The sequence below is a fragment of the Mustela erminea genome, chromosome 4 (genome assembly GCF_009829155.1).
Source record: "Mustela erminea isolate mMusErm1 chromosome 4, mMusErm1.Pri, whole genome shotgun sequence".
NCBI lineage: Eukaryota > Metazoa > Chordata > Mammalia > Carnivora > Mustelidae > Mustela > Mustela erminea.
Genome location: NC_045617.1, coordinates 64,959,619 through 64,979,963, shown reverse-complemented (window position 1 = coordinate 64,979,963; position 20,345 = coordinate 64,959,619). Strand labels below are relative to the sequence as shown.

At 38.3% G+C, this 20,345-nt stretch overlaps 1 protein-coding gene across 3 annotated transcripts in view; it reads right to left on the bottom strand.

Moving 5' to 3' along the window:
* The window catches only part of MAP3K5 (mitogen-activated protein kinase kinase kinase 5), a 201,201-nt gene that overhangs the window by 128,792 nt on the left and 52,064 nt on the right, over window positions 1–20,345 (bottom strand). For all 3 annotated transcript variants that reach the window (XR_004284933.1, XM_032339409.1, XM_032339411.1), the window contains exon 2: window positions 12,311–12,450. Coding sequence is in view for 2 of the 3 variants with exons in the window: in XM_032339409.1 (XP_032195300.1) it covers window positions 12,311–12,450 (140 nt within the window). In the remaining variant the exon portion in view is untranslated. The remainder of the gene's footprint in view (window positions 1–12,310; window positions 12,451–20,345) is intronic.

Below are 20,345 nucleotides of genomic sequence, written 5' to 3'. Positions count from 1 at the left end.
ATATGTAAGCACAGAATTATTAGCCACAACCTTTTTAGGAAAAGGCTAAAATGAGTTCAGTTTTCCAATGTACAACATCAGTCACACTCTGCGTGGAGGTGGACCATGGGACCATGCAAATACTGTCTCCTGGGAAATAAAGGGTATTGGCTACTTATCAGAGTGGGCAAATCCACACCTATGTAAGATCATCTGACAATAAACAGTCACAAATATAATTTACATATTGTTCAATAAAAAGTGAAATGTGAGAAATACACTGAAAGCAGTTTCCCTATCTTCTAGGTTGTGAGGAGAGAGATTGTGAAAATAATGTAGCTATACTGTGTCAGGTGCATACAAATCGTGATAAAGCTTGCTGTCATCATCATGATTTCTGGATGTTTAAGTGAGTAGAGGCATGGAAGAGACAATCTGGAAAACCCTGTGGCATAAAGGCTTCACCGAGGCTGAGGAATCATGATTTAGAAAGAGAAATAGGACAGAATTTTGGAAATGATGGCATGTATGTTGTCATGGAAACAGGGACTGTGAGACTTTTGTGGTGCCTCAAGGGTAGGGCCATCTGGCTAAGAAGAAGAGCCAGATCTGGTGAGGTAAGGAATGAGCAGAGGAGCAATTCAAGGTTCAGCCAACTGGCCATCACTTCATTCAAGATCAACATGGGGGCAAAGGGGAACTGAGAAGTTCTTTGGCTTAGGGCAGTACGTAGGAGTTTTGAATGTTTAAGGGTAACGGATGAGTAAATAAAAAGCTGTAGAAGAAGGAATGGTGCTGGGTAATTTTGAAAGTCATAATGATATATATAAAACAGTACAAGAGGCCCTTCAATACTTCACACACAGAAAAGAAAAAAAAAAGACACGTACACATTTAAAAAGAAACATTACATGCCTAGGTCTACATGCATGTATATACACAAATGCTAAATCAAAAGAGTAAGACTCCAGTAAGGCCTTGTGTTTCTGAGAGAAGGAGGATTTTACTAAGCAGTAAGGAAGTTTGGGAAGATCAGCAGAGAAGGTGGAACTCAAGATGAGCCAAGGAGGACGGACAACTTCCAAAGACAAAGCAGGAAGGTGGAGATACAAGTTAGAGGACCAGGAACACCAAAGGTCCCTTTGGAGAATAACATAATTACCAGGGACTAGAGAAGACAGTTCATTTGGGGAAGTAAAAAGGAGAAAATAAAAGAGGCCTATGAAAAAGATCTTGAATTGAATCATTAAACTAAGAAGGAAGTTCATTTTGGCATGTACCAATAATATTAGAAAGTTATTTGGGACCTTATTAGAGAAGGCCCTGAATGCCAAAATAAAGTATTTTGTTTTGTGAGCAACTGGCGGTCAAAATGTTTTTTTAAGGTGAGCTATACATAAAGAAGAATCAGCACATGGGACACTATAAAAGCAAAGGCTGGGAACATCATCAATGTCTATCAGCTAGAAACTGGTTGAATAAACCATGGTATGTCCATTCAGTGGAATACAACGCAGCTGAACCAAGAACGAGGAAGTTCCTCATGCAGCAATATGGAAAGATTTCCAAGATACACTGATAAGTGAAAAAAAGCAAAGTACAGAACAGTTTTCAAACACATGCTCCTATTTATGTATCAAAGAGAAAAAGAAAATTCTAATTTGTACATTCAGAACATCTATCTAGAGGAATAGACAAGAATCTAGTCATAGTGGTTGCCAGTGGAGGGGGAGCTGGCTGGGTGCAGAACAAAGATGAGAGAATGACATTTCACTATATATCCTTTCCACTTTTAAAGTTTTGTATCAGGTGAGTGTGCTACCCAAGAAAGACAAATACGTAAAATGTAAACCTTATTAAAGTCTAAAAAATACTAATTCAATGGTGGTATTTAGTATTGGAGGGAAAGGAGCACTTAGGTGACGTTGCAAAAGTTCAGGGACATCAAATAAAGGCCTTGGATGACAGTGGTGCCTGGGGGACAGAAATCAAGAGATGGATGAGTGACATTGTGGAGGAAAATTCAAGGTGGCTTTTCCTATGGGTGTTTCATAGATAGATAGTCCATCTCTCTTTCTTCATTCCCTCCCCCTGTGCACACACTCTCTCTCTCACACACACTACACACACAACTGTTCACAAAAAAATAAATACAAAAATGCTGGATAATCACAAAATCAGGAACACAGTATGCAGAATTTTCCAGACTTGATTTAGGGAGCATCTCTTCAGAGAAGCAAACCACAGTCTTTGGGATGCTGCTTTCTTGTGACCATCACACGCTCCTCTCCTCCCTCCAAGTAACAAGGGAACACCTTCTCTTCTTCCTCTACCACACCATATCCTCATGCACTGACTGCATAAGAAGTCTGTTCTTTGTGAAGGTGCCTTCAATGATGCCAATTTTCCCAACAGAAGCAGATGATGTCCTTATTTCTGCCCCGATTACCCCTCGTACAGCCCTCTATGACAACAACACATGTACCAATTGCAAATGAGTCATCGTATGATTCTCCCATCCTATGTCATTAGCAACTTGGATGTTTTGTTCATCTTCATACCCCAATGGTTGCTTAGTAAATTGAATGGCATATAGTAGGTACTCAATAAAAGCATGAGAAAATGAATAAGTCAATGAAAGTACAAAATACTGGGCTCTGAAATCACAGTAGAAATGTGTAAGTCCTGGCTCTGCTCCTGACTAGCCATCTGTCATTTCCCCTCCCTCTAACGGAACACACTAAGAGCTGGGTTGAGCGATTGCCCATCTCTTCCAACTCTGTGTTCTAGCATTTGCTTTTGGCTAAAGGCCTATCACAGCGAGCACTGTCCTTTGTGCCAAAGGAAGGAGAGAAGTCCTCATGCCCAGCACAGGAGCTCGCCTACCAGCATCTCTCTTTTGGTGCACTGGGCCCAGAAATGGAAGTTGTAATGAAAGGAGTGGCAGTGCAGTGGGGAACACTGAGCAGGACGAAGGCTCCCTCTGCTTGCCCCCACAGAAAATAGGCTGCTGTTGGCTTAGAACCAATATGCTACATCTTCCTGAAGAATGGCTCATTGGAAAAACAAGCCTCTTAAAAGTCTTCTTTGTTTTCATTTCATTTTACAATATAACAAATTAAGAAACTATATTAAAATCATTCCCATAAAAAATCTCCCCAAGAAATAATACGAAGTGTGTGTGAGGGCTATGTTGTACCAGAGACAGGACAGGACACAGTGGCATGATTTACAAATCAGTGGTCAGTTATCAAGTAAGCAAGACGCTTGCGGGAATGTCCAGAGGCAGCACTTCTATTAAAAGGGCACAGGTTCATTCTTCCCAGTTCACTACTAAATTGCTAAACTACTTTGTAGGGTCCTATTTTCAAATGATTGTTTCTTTAACATTTACTGATTGTGTAATTTATACTACTAAGTTAGCTGCTATTTAGAAGTACTGAAAAGAATCCAATAAAAATTCACCATGAAACAAACAAACAAAAAATCCTAGGATCTACTAAATTCTTATTAACTAATGCTTATGTTTTGTAGAAGCTAAATGAATATAAGTTATTCTCTTGAAGGAGACAGAGTTTACTCACAGTTTATGATGTAACCTTACATGACGCATCCACTATGAAGAAAAAAAGACAATCTGTGCATTTTAACTTGGTACAAATAAATAGCAAACAAGACCTTGCAAGGTATCTCCCTACCTAGGCAGACTAGTGAACGTTTAATGTGTACTAAACCCATCAAAGGAGGAAGAAAAGGAGGAAGGGGAATCAATTTAAGACACAATTGCTGTATTTCACATCACAGCATGGAAGCTTCTCGTCTAAAGTGCCTAGAAATAGGACAGTAAAATAAACATTCCCAGTGAAATGTTTTGAGGGTGCATTGCCTCACTACAACTTCAGACTTGTCTGAAGTTTTTAGGGGCCTTCTAGTCACTGTAACTCCTGCCTGTACCAGAAACACACCCCCCACCCCGCAAAAAATTTTTACCCCATTCTCCGGTACCCTTTGATAACCAAAGAAGGAAGGAAGACAAAAGAGACAATCTAATCAAACGTCTCTTTGCGAGGAAAGACAAAGACAACTTTTGATAGCTATTTGGGACAACCTAACTTCGAAGAGGTCATTTTAAGGAGAAATAAATGGAGTATCTCCAAAATTGGAAAGTGTTTGTGCCTAGAATTTAGGTAATTACAGCCAGGGGAAGGAAATGGGAACAGCTGGTGTGGGGTTGCCAAGTTAAATTGACTCAGGGTGGGAGAAGCAGAACTAGCAAGCAGGATCTTAGTTTCCTGAAAGAAAAGGAGCAGGCTGGGAGTTCCTGGCCAGGAAAGAACATGGTCCCCAGCTGGTGACCTTCTGAGTCCTCCCTTCAGATCCCTCTTCCTGTCCAAAAGGAACTGGGCAAGTTTTCCACTAAAGTTGGGTAAAAGAGGAATATTTCTTATGCTCCCCAGCTCCATCCTCTTACCTAATTTCAAAACTTCAAAACAAGACTAGGAAATATTAGATGGGCTGTTGTGAACACCCTAGCCCTCACTGAGGAGGTGGGTCTCGTCCTTCCCCTCAAGCATGCTGCTAAAATAAAGCTGAGCCAGGTTAGGAAGAGCACTCCAACACAGGTGTCACAGAATTGGCCCATCTCTAAAGTTAGGAAACACATTAGACTTGTGCTTACACATTATGCTTGTATAAAAGCTCAAGTTAAAAAAGAAAAAAAAAAAAACCCAACCTCGATAATCTAAAAAGAATCCAGAAAATCCTATTTTTACAGGACATACAAAATCTGTGTGCAGACTTAGAAGTATATACAATGATAAGTCAGACAATCTCGGGCTCCCCCTGATCTGACACTGTGTGTGTCTCTAAGTCACTATGTCTCTCTGGGTTTATTTCTTATCTGGAAAGAAAGTATCTTTCATCTGCCTAATCTATGTAGCACGTACCTAACAAGTCTTATCTCCTTGGATTGCTTTTGAAGAACATCTGAAATAAGCTTATGAAAGTACTTTAAGCATTTTAAGGACATACACAGTATGAGTATTACTATTATGAGGTCAAACAACCCCAAATTGGTTCCTATTTTACCAGATCTAGAGACACTGTATACCTGTATTGTTCTGTGATCTATAGTGAGAACAACCTTCTCTTGATATAAGCAACTGTCAATTAAAACAACCTGTACCAAAAGTCAAGTTAAATTATACCAAAGCTGGAAAGAAATCTTAAAAGAAATTCTAGACTCTCTTCTCCTTCCCTCTGAATTTTATTTTATATTTAAATAAAAATGTCTTGGTGTAAATAGATACGGGTCTTTAAATGGGGCAGGGATGCTGACGAGTAACATTTTACACATAGAGAATTGGAAACAGCTTTTTAACACAAACTTCTCCTTATAATGTGTTGCTATTATAATTAACTTCCTCTTCTTTGACACCAGCTGTTTCTTTCAGCAACACCTAATTGGACCAAATTATTCAAATGCAGGTATTTCTTCTCAAAAAACAAAAAGCATAAAACAAAAACCCCTATTGTTGTATAGCTAGAGGTATCACAAATTTCTGTACACTAAATCACATTTTTCACATAAATTTCAGTAAAAATGTCAAGGATATATTCTAAAAGACCTAAATCAGATGATGAGTTGGAGAATCGGATGAGGGGTGGGAGTGCCACAGAGATCAACCTGCCTAGAAGGGTCATTTATTTATACTGAGCAAAAGGGAACAGAATTCAGACAAGCTTTGCCCCCTTTGGGAGGGAGTCAGGAGGCTTTCAGACATCTATCTTCTTTTTTTTTTTTTTTTTTAAGATTTTATTTATTTATTTGACAGAGAGAAACCACAAGTAGACGGAGAGGCAGGCAGAGAGAGAGAGAGAGAGAGGGAAGCAGGCTCCCTTCTGAGCAGATAGCCCGATGCGGGACTCGATCCCAGGACCCTGAGATCATGACCTGAGCCGAAGGCAGTGGTTTAACCCACTGAGCCACCCAGGCGCCCCCAGACATCTGTCTTCTGCATGCAGAAGCACTCCTTCTTGCTCTTTAAGGTATTCAAACTCATGGGCCTATGATGAAAGTCTCCACCAATGAAAAATATCTAGGGCCAAGCCAGTGATATGATGACATCTTCCATTCACACTGCAGCACCGACTTCCTTCTCTCTGACAAAATGATAATTAGACACTAGAAATGGTGGGCAGGGGTGGGGAGGATAAAGGAGGTACTAAAAAAGAAAGCAATGTATACTCTATCCAGTATACAGAAAATTCCTCAGTAGAGGTGATACTGCTAACTGACATGAAAGAAAACTGGATTCTCCAGTCTCCAGCCCTTTCCCAAACCTCAGGGATGGATTCTACAACTGGGAATCAACTTGCGCTAAATAAACCATGCGTCTAGTTTGTCAATTCAAGTCTTGAGAAAGCAGTGCTCACATGTACTGCTCGTCCGCCCCTCCCCCAAATTACTGCCCCCACCGCTAATTTGACATGGAATGACTATAGCTCAGAGAAAAGGTAGATCATTCCTAGAAGTAAAATAAAGAAACAAGATGGTCTCCTCTCTCAACAGAAAGAAAGATCTCGCCATGACATAATATGAAGTGTCTGTGAGGGCTATGTTGCACCAAAGACAGGACAGAGTGCCATGATTTACCAATCAGGGTCGGTTATCAAGTAAGCAAGATGCTTGCAGGAATGTCAAGAGGCAGCATTTCCTAGTAAAAGGGCACAGGTTCATTGCTTCCAGTTCACTATTAAACTGTTAAGCTACTTTATAGGATCATATTTTCAAATGACTCTTTCCCTAACATTTACTGAGTGTGTAATTTATACTACTGGCCAAGTTAGGTGCTATTAAAAAGTGTTGAAAAGAATCCAATAAAATTCACTGTTAAACTAAGAAAAAAGTCATAAACCATTGGAGAAATACGAATGTTGATTTCATACACAATTAGAACAAAAACTAAATCCCTCTTAATAATTAACTTCGATAGGGGAGGTAAAACTTTAAGAAGAGGAATTGGGGGTATGAGAGGGGAAAAACTGATGGGTTTGAGAACATTATGGAATCTGAGTGGATTCACCAGACACAAGTAATTCAATTTAGGTTTGAGGTCTTTGTACCAAAAATGACCCCACGCCTTCATCAATTTATTGGAAACTGGCATAATCACTGAAATGGACGATAAGAACATCACAACTCTTTTCAAACTATCACAATTTGCTTTAAGTGGAAATGAATAAGTATCAGAAAAACAGACTTAATATGCAATTTCTCACAACAAGTTCTAAAAGAGATTGGATACCCCTGTACCTGTAGAGAAAGGAGCATAAGTACCACAGAACTGTCTGAACGAGCAACCGTGACCATTCTCAAGTTTCACCCCTGTTGTAGCATGTGTCAGAAGTTCCTTCCTTTTTAAGACTAAATAATACTTTATTGTGTGCATATACCATTTTGTTTTATCCATTCATTTACTGATGGACATTTAGGTCACTTCTACCTTCTGGCTACTGCGAATTAATGCTGCTAGGGACACGGGTGCACAGATATCTCTTTGAGAGCCTGCTTTCAACTCTTTCGGGTGTATGTCCATAGGCGAAAATCCTGGATCATGTGGTAATTCTATTTCTAATTTTAATTTTTTGAGGTTCTGCCATACGGTTAAAAATGGATGATTCTTAAAGGGCTATTTTAGTGATGGTATACAAATTCTGGTTTGTGCACCCATGATTTCATGCTAGTCAGATCCCAATCTAGAAAATACTAGATGCACTGAGGCAGAGGAAGAGGTTCAGCTATCACATATGTGTGGATCTCCTCAGTGGGATTGTGAAGGATTAAGCACATAGATAGATTGTTGCAGAGAACAATCTACTAAAGAGAATCCCTTCTGTAAAACAACTTTTCCAGCAATGAGTAAAGAGAAAAATCCAACTAAATTTCTTGAAAAGGGAATACTCTCACATTATCATTACTTTTCAACACAAGCTCTGTCCCCACTAACTGACATGCATATCAGTCTCTAAGATATTTTTACTCTGTAGTAGATAAAATGGGAATAAAGCCCATCTTGGTGCAGAAAGACCCAAATGCATCTGAGCCTTTTTAATCACAGTTAGAACATTAGGAAAAAGAAATTATAAGTGATTTGGGGATTCAAATGACCAAAATAACTATCCTGGTAGATACAATAACAAAGTATCATAGACTTCTTCCTTAAAAAAAGAATTAATTGTGAAATATTTCAACTATATAAAAGGTACAGAAATTAGTACACACCCATGTATATACCACCTTGACTTAGAAATCTAATATTATAGGTAAGCTTGAAGATGCTTATCTTTCCCCATGGTTCTGTTCTACTCCTACCCCCAAAAGAGATAACTATTCTGAATTTGTTGTTTGTGATTTCCACACAAACGTCAGTCCTTTGTAACCCAAGTAGGTATAAAAGCACTGTCTTGCATGGATTCGATTTGGTATGGATGGCATCATACCACACACATGCTTCTGTAATTTGTTTTTGCTCCCAACACTGTTCTTGAGCTGTATGGATAGTGACACGAAAGCTCTAGTTAACTCATATTAAGTGCTCTGTAATGGTCCACTAACTGACTACACCAGAAGGTGTTTGTTCATTCTCTCCTTGATAGGTATTTACCAATTCCTTTGGGGGAGGGGTTATTACAATGTCAATATAATATTGTTGATTAGATCTCCTTCTGCATGCCACAGACTCGTTCTGCGGTGCAAATCGAGAGACAAGAGTTGCTGAGTCTTGGTGCCACGCTCATCTGATAATAGTAGGTGTTGCCAAACTGCTCTTTGGAAGTAGTGCCAACATCCCCTCCCATCAGCTGGGCCTGCTTCCCACTCTCCACAGCCTCGGCCTGGGCATCATAAGGGCTTTTAACTGTTGACTATCTGATGGTGCGCAGTGGTACTTCCTTGTTTTGTTTTGCTTTGCTTTTCTAAGCAGCATTGTCTGAAGTGAGCCGGGAGTGGCCTACAAGGAAGAGAGGGAGCTGAAGAAGGGAAAAGGGGGAAGAATCTCAAGGAGTGGAGCTGAGAGCTGTCATTAAACAGGAATTTCTTTTCTTTTTTTTTTTTTTAAAGATTTTATTTATTTGACAGAGATCACAAGTAGGCAGAGAGGCAGGCAGAGAGAGAGGAGGAAGCAGGCTCCCTGCTGAGCAGAGAGCCCGATGAGGGACTCGATCCCAGGACCCTGAGATCGTGACCTGAGCCGAAGGCAGCGGCTTAACCCACTGAGCCACCCAGGCGCCCCTAAACAGGAATTTCTGATGCTAGAAGAAATGGCTCATTAAAATAATTTCCACACTCTACACAGTGGCCGTTCATTGCCGCCTCACAGCTCATTGGTCAGTAGTGTCCAGACCTAACGCTCCCATTTACTGAGAGACCCCAAGGGGGTGTTGGATCATTTCTGTAATGCATGAAGGTAATCCGAAAAATACCATTTCAACCATTTCTTATTTTCAAGCAAATAGAAGTCTTAGCATAGAGTCTCACTGGCAGACACCTAAGAAGTTGTCACGGTATTTAAAGAAAACTGTGAAAACTGTGTTGTTAAAATGCTAAGGGGAAAAATATCAACTTCTCTTTCTCAACGCGCAATGATCTTTTTTTTTTTTTTTTTTGGAAAAAAATTAACTATTTCATTCTTCTAGAAGAGTACTTGTGATTTCCCACGGATGCAAAGCTTACTGCAAGTATGTGATTTGATTAAATTCTCAATATCCTTTCATATGAAAACTCAGATGTAGCTTTCAGGTACTTTTATGGATTCCTATCAATTATTTTTTAGGAGCTGAACCTTAAAGGTTTTTCCCTATGATTTCATCCAGAGAATTTACTGTCAAAGAGAAACTGCTGTCTTCAACAAAGAACAGCAAATGAAAATTAAACTGGTGTAGCTGTACTTTCTAGATGTCCAAAGAATCAACGTAAGGCAAGCTAGCTATGTGACAAGAATAGTATTCTCATTCTGTATTTGTTCTGCAAAAACAGGGACAAGCTTCATTTTTATTTTATTAGACTGATCTATACAGAACAGCTTATGTATAATAACTCTTGTTCTGCCTTATTTCATAGCAATTTTCTTTTCTATTGGTAGAAGGCAGGGATTACACCTATAATTAACTGTAACAGAAATTAATAAAATTAAACACACACACACACATACACAGACTTTCCTCAACAGCAGAGGACCAGAAAAATTTCTAGGGCTCGGGAAATTATTAGATTGAAAAAAAAATTTTCTATCCCAGAGGCCTTTGTCCTCTCCAACCAGACACTTATTTGGGCTAGGAATAAACTAAAAACAACAACAACAATGGCAAAAGCTTAAGTTAATGGAAAGAAGGACAGAAAAGAAAGGATAGGTGTCTCATGGAACAACTCCGGGGCGGGGGTGGGGGCAGACATAGTTGATGGATTTTCTAAAGGAACACACTAAGCAGAGAAAGTTGGATATCCTTCTAACTAGAAGAAATTGCAATAAAGTTTAGTGGTTTGGAGGTTGGTCTTGGGAGTTAGGCAGACCTAGGCTTTACTTTACTAGTTACTTGATCTAGGGCAAATGACTAAATTTATTTGAGACTTAGTTTGCTGTTCTACAAAACAGTGATATAATAGGATATAATATATCCCACAGGGATGCTTTTAGAATTAAATGTGAAAATATAAGTGGGGAAAGCACAGAGTAAATGCTCAGTTACTAGCAGCTATTATGTACAAGATAAATGAGTGTGTTTTAGCTAGACTAGCCTTTTTAAAGAACTATTGTATTCACATACCAATAACACTTTTAAACAAAGGCTGGTAAAAAGCAATTAAATAAATCAGTGTATTTGTCCCATACAAATTTCTGATAATATTAGCTTCAATTCTTTCTCTCTAATGTAATTTTAATTCAGCTTTTAAAAATTTCCCCAGGAAAGAGTAGTACTAAATGAAATCACCAGCTACCAGTAGGGCAAGAATAAAAAGAGGGTAGAGTGAAAAATGTCTAACACTATACTGCTTGCTTAGAATACTTAATGTAAAGAAAATAGAATAGTACAATAAAAAGAATAAATAAAGCTATCTCATTCCTTTATCATTGTTAATGTAAATAGTAGCAAATCAAAATATTTAATTAAAATACAACACACAAAATTTTATGATGCTTTACTTAAAGTGGTAAATCTAAGGTAAAATAAAGTAGGGCAGCTTAAAGAATTGCCCTAGGTTTAAAAAAAAAAAAAAAAAACACAGATGCAGACAGAGAGGGCAAACATCCTGGGACTTGAATTTCTGAGTATTCTGGAAAGGTTAGCCTATCATTGCCTGGCATGCAGTAAATGTATTTGCTAGAAGTAACTGCAGATTTCTCAGAAAAAGCCATATAAGCTTTAGACACTCAGATAAAAGCAAAATATTACTTTTTTTTTTGTCTTTTTTTTTTTTTCACGGTTGTGGAGTTAAAGATCTTCATATAGCAATTACTAAGCCACTAGAAATATGGCTCTGGGTTTTAGGACTCCATGTCTCAAGGTTGGCTTCGATTTGAAAACTGGAAGATATAGATGAGAAAAAGCCACATAAAGCTAGCTGGAAGTTTCACAAAGGAAATGGATGATATCAGGTTTAGCATGAGTTTCACTGAATTGTTAAATGCTTTTCAAAGAATCGCACAATGACTGTATTGCAAAAGCATTTTAGACAATCTTTCTGGACGGAAGAAATGCCTTCATATCATTATGTTCCTATCCTGGAGAGAATGACATGGGGTCCGCTGAATTTGTAGACAAATATAGTAGGTTCTTATCTCCCCTTTCCCTAAGTTATTAAGTTATTGAAAGCATTTCCCAGTCAAGAGGATGGCAGTTTTCTGGTGATAATCAGTGAGAGAAGGTCTTTTTAGAGTCCTTCTAGTAGGAGGCGGATTTCCAGTTGAAGACAGGTGTGCCCAATGAAAAATCCCCAATGGTGATACAGCTCAGGGCCTGACCATGCTTATGCAACTTCCAGGTCTTTCTCCAGCACGCAGTGGGAATGGATGACTTCTAGTAATGCAGTTTCCTCAACATCAACTCAAACTCCAGCTCAGAACTCAACACCAAGATTCTCCTACCTGTGTATCATCAAATTTCTACATTGAATTCTAGATAAATGTCATGAGGAATTGCATAACTATTGGACTAGCAAAAACAAGCTTTCGCATATGTAAGCTGCTTCCATTGCCTTGGTTATCATAGGGACAGAGAGGTATCGCTAGGACCCTGGTGCTCTGAGTGAATACTTAGCAAACAGGTCAGGTACCTTCAGGGACTGCAGAGAGTCTGAGTTGTTATCACAGTAGAGGATGATGTTGTTGGCCATGCTGAAGCTTTCTCTCACTCCAAGGTGGTAAAACAAGGACGGCTGTCTGAAGGCATCACTCATCTCGACCACTGCGATATCTGCAAACAGAGAACAAAGCCCCCCCCAGGAGATGACACCTGAATAATGCCCAGTAAGCACATTCTGGTTTCAACGACTGAGTATTCAAAGAGGAAATGAGGAAAGGATAGGGATTTTCCCTCCTTGCTTACCCCTGAATTTTGAATTTGTGGCTCTACCCAGACGGAAGTGGTTTTTAGAAAATGCAGCAAACCTGCATCTTTTTTTTGAACATTTCTTTTCTTTTTAAATTTATTTACTTGACAGACAGAGATCACAAGTAGGCAGAGGGGGTGGTGGAAGCAGGCTCCCCGCTGAGCAGAGAGCCCTATGCGGTGCTCAATCCCAGGACCCCGGGATCATGACCTGAGCCAAAGGCAGAGGATTTAACCCACTGAGCCACCCAGGCACCCCCATTGTATTTTTTTTTTTTTTTAACACGAAGGTGATCCTCTAATTACAGAAACTGAGCAAAATCTACAATGGTGGGATGCTGGGGCTAATGCTCTCTGTTGAATTTCAACATTAAAATAATTTCCAGAAGCAGATCCATTTATTGCAATAAGCAGTAAATGTAAAATGAGATTTAAGAAAGCAAGCAGGGGAGTATCTGGATGGCTCAGTCAGTTAAATGGCTGATTCTTGGTTTCAGCTTAGGTCATGATCTCAGGGCCAAGTGACAGAGCCTCACGGCCTGTTCCACACTCCGTGTGGAGTCTCCTGAAGATTTTCTCCCTCTGCCTCTGCCCTTCCTCCCCCAATTAAATAATTTTTTTAAAAAGGAAATAGGTAAGATTATAAATTAATCCAGAGCTGTATTTTATTTTTAAGATTTTATTTATTTGTCAGAGAGAGAGAGCAAGTGCACAAGCAGGCAGAGTGGCAGGCAGAGGTGGAGAGAGAAGCAGGCTCGCTGCTGAGCAAGGAGCCAGATGTGGGACTCCATCCCAGGACCCTGGGATCATGACCTGAGCTGAAGGCAGCAGCTTAACCGACTGAGCCACCCAGGCGTCCCCAGAGCTGTTACTTTATAACTAATTAATTATCATTATTAATATATAGCAAGTCCCTAGAAAATGTACTCGAGAAAGAAAGAAAGCAAAAGTATAGAAAATTATGACTGAGAAGGAAAATACAAACACAGATAAAAATTCTACCAAAGCTCAGAGATGACTATACCAAGGTAGTATAAACCTGATAGCAATATCTGATACTAATGTCAAAAGAATGAAATATAGGTTAGTCTCAAACTCACTTTATACAGGGACAAAAATATGAAAGAAAAATGGGAAAAAAAAAAAACGCACCAAGCATTATACGATAAGGAAACTAGATCATGGGCTTAAAATTTATTTTGGGAATGCAGGAATATCTCAATGGGGAAAAAAAAAATTCATCTGCATCTCCACAGATGCCCCAAGTGCTTTAATTAAGATTCAAAATGCATTTCTTATTAAAAATAACAGCAAAACAAAAATAGAAGAACACTCTTTTAACATGAAAAATAATATATATATTCTGGGGCACCTGGGTAGCTCATGAGTTGAGCATCTGACTCCTGATTACAGGTTCAGGTCATGATCTCAGGGTTACGAGATCCAGGCCCACACCAGGCTCTAGGCTGGGTGTGGAGCCTGCTTGGGATTCTCTCTCTCTCTCTCCCTCTGCCCCTACACACCCTGCTCTCAGTCTCCCTCTCTAAAAAAATTATATATGCACAGCAACTACCAACTTTGTGTTTATAAGTATTCTGTAAGAATCAGGAAAAAGACAAAACAGTCAATTATTCCTACTATTAGTTGGCTTTCTGAAAATCCCAGCTAATGTCACAAAGTAAGGAGATGTAATACTATAAAATAAAACACACAATTATCATTACTTGCAGATGTTTTGGTTGTCAACAAAGAAAACCCAGTAGAATCAACTAAATAACTATTATAAGCAATAATATAATTTAATAAGGTGTTGAGATGCAAAATCATTATGAAAACCAAGAGCTCCCTTTGTAATCATAGTATCTAGAAAATATGATGGCAAAACAATTCCAAATCACAATTACGATGAAAATGTTGACATACCTTACCACAAATTTAACAGATGATAATTTGTTAAACATATTTGCAATGTGTGAGAGATGAAAGGTTAATATCACTATAAATTACCTCTTATCGGTCAGTTTAGAGCAAAGAAGCAGCCATAAAGACATCACAATAGAAAATTAGGCTATGGGCACGGGCGGGCAAATTCACAAGAGAATAACTAAAATGATAAATAAATACACAAAGAAATCTACACCTTACTATGAACAAATGCACGTTAAGCAAACTCTAAAGTGCCAATTTTCTTGTCTAACAAGTAGTCAAAAAAATTAAAGAATTCCCAGTGGAGATGCAGAGAAATGACATTCTGACAACCCAAGGAGAATTTTAAACTTCCCAGGAGACCTCAGTAATCCTTAAAGCTATGTACACTTTTTGGCCCAATAGCTCTAACTCCCGAGAATTTACCCTGAGAAAATCCCCATAAATGTGTCAGGTTTACTTGTAAGTATGTCGAATGAAATATATTTTTTACAACAAAAACGGAAAATACCTAAATATCCATTAACAGGAAAATGATTAGATAGGTAGGTAGCCAGATAGGTACAGAGGTACATAGATAGATTCAAATAGTGGTTTTGTTTTGTATTTGTTTTTAGATTTCATTTATTTATTTGACAGAGAGAGAGAGAGAGATCACAAGCAGGCAGGCAGAGAGACAGGGGGAAGCATCTCCCTGCCAAGCAGAGAGCCCGATGCAAGGCTTGATCCCATGACTCTGAGATCATCATAACCTGAGCCAAAGGCAGAGGCTTAACCCTCTGAGCCATGCAGGCACCCCCAAATAGTGGTTTATTATGTATCATTGAGAACCAAATTGTTGAGTCACTATATTGTACACCTGAAACTAACATAACACTATAAGTTAACTACTCTGGAATTAAAATAATTTTAAAAAGAAAACTATATTGTAGAAGAATATTTAGCAATGGAGGTAAACTCAAGGTATATTAAGTAAAAAAATTAAGATATAATACATTATAATGTATATATTCTATGTGAATATACATATGTGTATTTAGAAATTTTATTTTTTAAAGATTTTATTCATTTATTTGACAGAGAGAGATCACAAGTAGGCAGAGAGGCAGGCAGAGCGAGAGGGGGAAGCAGGCTCCCCTCTGAGTGGAGAGCCTGGTGTGGGGCTCGATCCCAGGACCCTGAGACCATGACCTGAGCCGAAAGCAGAGGCTTAACCCACAGAGCCACCCAGGCTCCCTGTGTATTTAGAAATTTAAAAATTCTTCAAAGTTGTACACCGAAATATAAACCATGATAATAGCTATGTAATGGGATTGTGCATTTTTTCTTTATTCCTTCTATATTATTTTTAACAATTTCTCTTACGAACATTGATTACTTTTGTAATTTAGGAACCCACCAAAATAAAAGAAAAACAACACTAAAAACCCAAGTGGATATAAAACCAAACAGCAGCACACACAAAAAAAAATAACGCAGACTCTCGAGAAACTGTTTGGGGAGTTGGCCTTGTCTAGTGAATGTGAGATTAGAATTCACATTCTGTGAAAGAGAACTAGATCAGATCAAATGGAGGCTGAAGACACAGAGACTTTAGTGAGGTTACGAAAGAGGCAGCCAAGTCAAAGGAGCTTCAAAAGATATTTTTCCAAGGCTAAAAGGACGTACGGGCTTTCTAAAGGGTTTTCTTTTGGGGTCCTTAACATTTCTACACCAAAAACCAACACATGAGAAAATGAGTCATCCCATTCCACCTACACACCCCATCTGCCTCCTGCGCCCACTGTTTCCTCTTCCCACAGATGCCAGCCACTCGCCGTCAGTCACAGCGCTTGAAAATCAAGAGAGAGCGTAAAATGGGGCTGAAAGAAACCAAACCAAACAGTAGCTGACAAGAAATAAATGAGAGCCACACAAAGGAAAATACTAGTGAAGTTGAAGTTGTCACAAGAAGAGGGGAAATGGGTGATTTCGAGAGAATGGGCTCCTGGGATTTGATGCTAAAATTAATAAAGGCACTAGAGAATGCACTCAGATTAAGAGAGAAACTAGACATTCAAAATAAATGGTACAGGCAAAATAAGGTATAGTCCTCAGGTCTGAATGACTGGGCAGGAACAGGTCCATTTCGGGATGCTATCTAGAACATTAAAAATGCTTGTTTGTATAATTTTAAAATACTGAATATGATACAATAACTCAGAAAAAGACTGACTTTTTTTCTACTTCAGGTTCAGGTGACTGATGGGTTCTGATAGATGTATATTCTTTTCTAAATGTATTTTTTAATATCCATGGAGTAAAATGTACTTTTCTATCTCTCTGGTGAAGTGATCAAAGTCTATGCCCCATTTCTTAAATTGTTGAATCTATTTTCTTATTGTCGAGGTTTGTGGGTCCTTTACATTATCTAGATATTTTTCCTTGGTCAAATAAGGGGACTTGCAAATACTTTCTCTGGGTTTGTGACCTGTCTTTCCAAACTGCTAACAGATATTTAGAAGAGCAGAAATTTCTAACTTTAAGTCCAAAGCATCAGTTTTTTTCTTTTGTGATTGTGGTTTAGGTGCAGTATCTTAAAAAAAAATCTTTGCCTAATCCAGGTCACGAAAGTTTTCTCTCTAGAGAAAGTTTTCTCTAGAAGTTTTGTAGTTTACATTTTACATTTTGGTCTATGATCCATGTTAAAATAATTTTTGTAAATGATGTGGGGTGTGGGTCAAGGTTCATATTTGTTGTAAAGACTTACCTTTCTCTGTAGATTGCTTCTGCTTCTTCAACAAACACCAATTAGCTACATTTATATGGGTCTGTTGTTGGGTGATTCTGTTCCATTGATCTATGTGTCTATCTCTTGCCAACACTACACTGTTTTGATAATTGTGGATTTATAGTAGGTATTAAAATTAAGCCCTGCAAGTCTTCCAACTCGATTCTGCTATTTTCAAAAGTGTTTAGTTTTATTTGATTTCCCGTGTAAATTTTAGAATCATTGTGATTAGAGCTATCAGTTGATAGCTATAAAAAAATCTTCTAGGGATTTTGACTGATATTGTATATTAAATGTATAGATCATTTGGGGGAGAACTAACATCTTCATGGATTGCGTCTTTCTATCCATGAAAATAGTATATCTCTCCATTTATTTAGGTCTTCTTTGATTCTTTCCTATTTTATAATTTTCAATACACAGTTTCTGCATGTATTTTGCTAGATTTACACCTAAATATTTCATTTGTTTTTGATGTTATTATAGATGGAATCCTTTCAAATTTCAAATCCCAGTTGTTCATTGTTAGTATGTAAAAATACAGTTGATTTTTATATATTGATTTTCTGTCCTGAGACTTTGCTAAGCTCACTTATTTGTTCCAGACCTTATTTTTTTTATTTGCACATGTCTGGAATTTTCTACATGAACAATCATGTCATTTGAAACTAGAAATGGTTTTATTTTTTTTCCTTTCTAATCTGTATGTCTTCTATGGTTTGGGGTTTTTGTTGTTGTGTGTCTTGTTTTACCTGGATATAATGGCTGGGGCTTCCAGTAACACAGCATTTTAAAAATAGGAATACTTCATTATTTAACAAAAATATCATCTTATCATGTTTACCTCCTGACTCTGATGACTATCTTCTCAAAAATAGTAAAACAAACAGGTGAAAATTATCTTCCTTGTGAAACGATATTAAATCATGTCTAAAATGAAAAAAAAAAAGGATGTAATTATAAACACCTGATATTCCACAATTCTTGAAACTCATTCATATGGGTTACCATTTATCCACTTTATTTCACAAACATGTATTTAATAATTACCATGTGCCAGGAACTGTATGCTTATCAAATATTAACTCGATCTTCATAATACTCCTTTGTGGTAGGTAATATTACTATTTCAGGACACAGAGGCAGAGAATTTATAAATAATCGGTCCAAAATCAGCTAGGAAGTGGTGGTACCACTTCTATCCTTTGAGGGATCTGACCCCAAGCAATCTAGCTGGAGATCCATACTCTTAAATCTTCACTGAGCCACACCCTATATTTACAGGATATAGAGGTTCTCAAGATCACAACATAAATTTGGAGGTACAAAAAAGATTTGGGGACCAAAGCATATATTTCTGTTATGTATTTTGTGACCAAATGAACTTAATAATTTTCTGATTGAGTTTTTATGGTAATATTGTGAGTAAAACAGCTATAATTAACAAACTGAAGACTAAGTCTGTTTAAAAATATACAGAAAGGTACAAAAATCTCTTCCATTTTTTACCCGAGGTATTGTTTCTTTCCTTTCTTCCAAATGGGTTAATGTTAAATGGAGCACAAAATTAGGTTTACCAAGGGTTTATAAAAGCATAACAAATTTTTAGGGCAATAACATAAAACTGTTGTGCCTAATTACATTTTGGACATTAAATGGCAGTGGTTCATGGTCTGTTTTTCTTTTTTTATCTCATTTTTCCTTTATAATACTGTATCTGTTAGTTAAATATCTCACATGGGCTTCTGTTGCTTGTAAAAAGTAGAGTTAAAGCAGAACATTAATGTTCAGTTACTTTTTATCTATTCAATGTTTTCCTTAGGCATTAGATCACTGATGACAACAAGAGCCCAGTAGTGATTTGGACTGTACTATAGTCTACAAAGCACTCCCAAACTCCATTGTCAACTTCCCAAGTTTTACATAGGTATATGTGTGTGTATATATATGTATGTATATACATATACATACATACATGTACTTCCCAAGTTATCACACAGAACTAGCCATTCAGTCATGATAGGTCAATCCCCCAGGATGACCCACCAGTACCAATTTAATTCTACAAATGTCTTGGCCACTTATTATATAAAAAGTTTTGTTATTTGCTGTTATGAAGGTTAAAAGAAAAAATTAACTAGATGTGGTTTTTGCTATCTCTTGTGGGACAGAATCACGAGTTGGCAGATACTGACATAGGGCAGAATGTGGCCAACACTGGGGACATACAGAGGGTGACACTCAAGGACCAGGGAGGCCAAGCCTGGTGGAAGGGATGACGGAAGCCAACATTAAAGAGGCATCATCAGGCTATGAAGCTCAAATTGGAGCTGGGGGAAATTGGAAGGGGAGGTGAACCATGAGAGAGTATGGACTCTGAAAAACAATCTGAGGAGTTTGAAGCAGCAGGGGGTGGGAGGCTGGGGGAACCAGGTGGTGGGTATTGGAGAGGGCACTGGATTGCATGGAGCACTGGGTGTGGTGCAAAAACAAGGAATACTGTTATGCTGAAAAAAAAAAAAAAGCACTGCATATCAAAGGCACCATAGGAAAAGGAAAGAGGCAAGATGCCTGGGGCTTGGTCAGAGCAATGGAGGAAACTCAGTAGGGAACTGAGTCAGTGTCCAGGGTATTCTGAACTGGTAAACCAACAGAGATCCCCTCAAGAACAGATACTAACCCCCAAATGCTTATCCCATCTTAGATTCTTAAGGGAAGTGTATCTTGACTTTTATTGATTTTTCTTTTTTCTTTAAGATTCTTTATTTACTAGAGAAGGAGAGAGAGAATGAGCAGGGGGGAGAGCAGAGGGAGAAGCAGACTCTCCACTGGGCAGGGAGCCTGATGCGGCACTCGATCCCAGGACCCTCAGATCATGACCTAAGCCAAGGGCAGATGCTTAACTGACTGAGCAACCCAGGTGCCCCTCCATTGATTCTTCTATATTATGAATAAATAAGGGCTAATTACAATGAATCTACTGTATGCAAATTACTAAAATGTTATTCATGACCTAGTGCCCCGGTAGAGTTCCCTAGAGACTCAGTGTCAGTTTACTAAAATT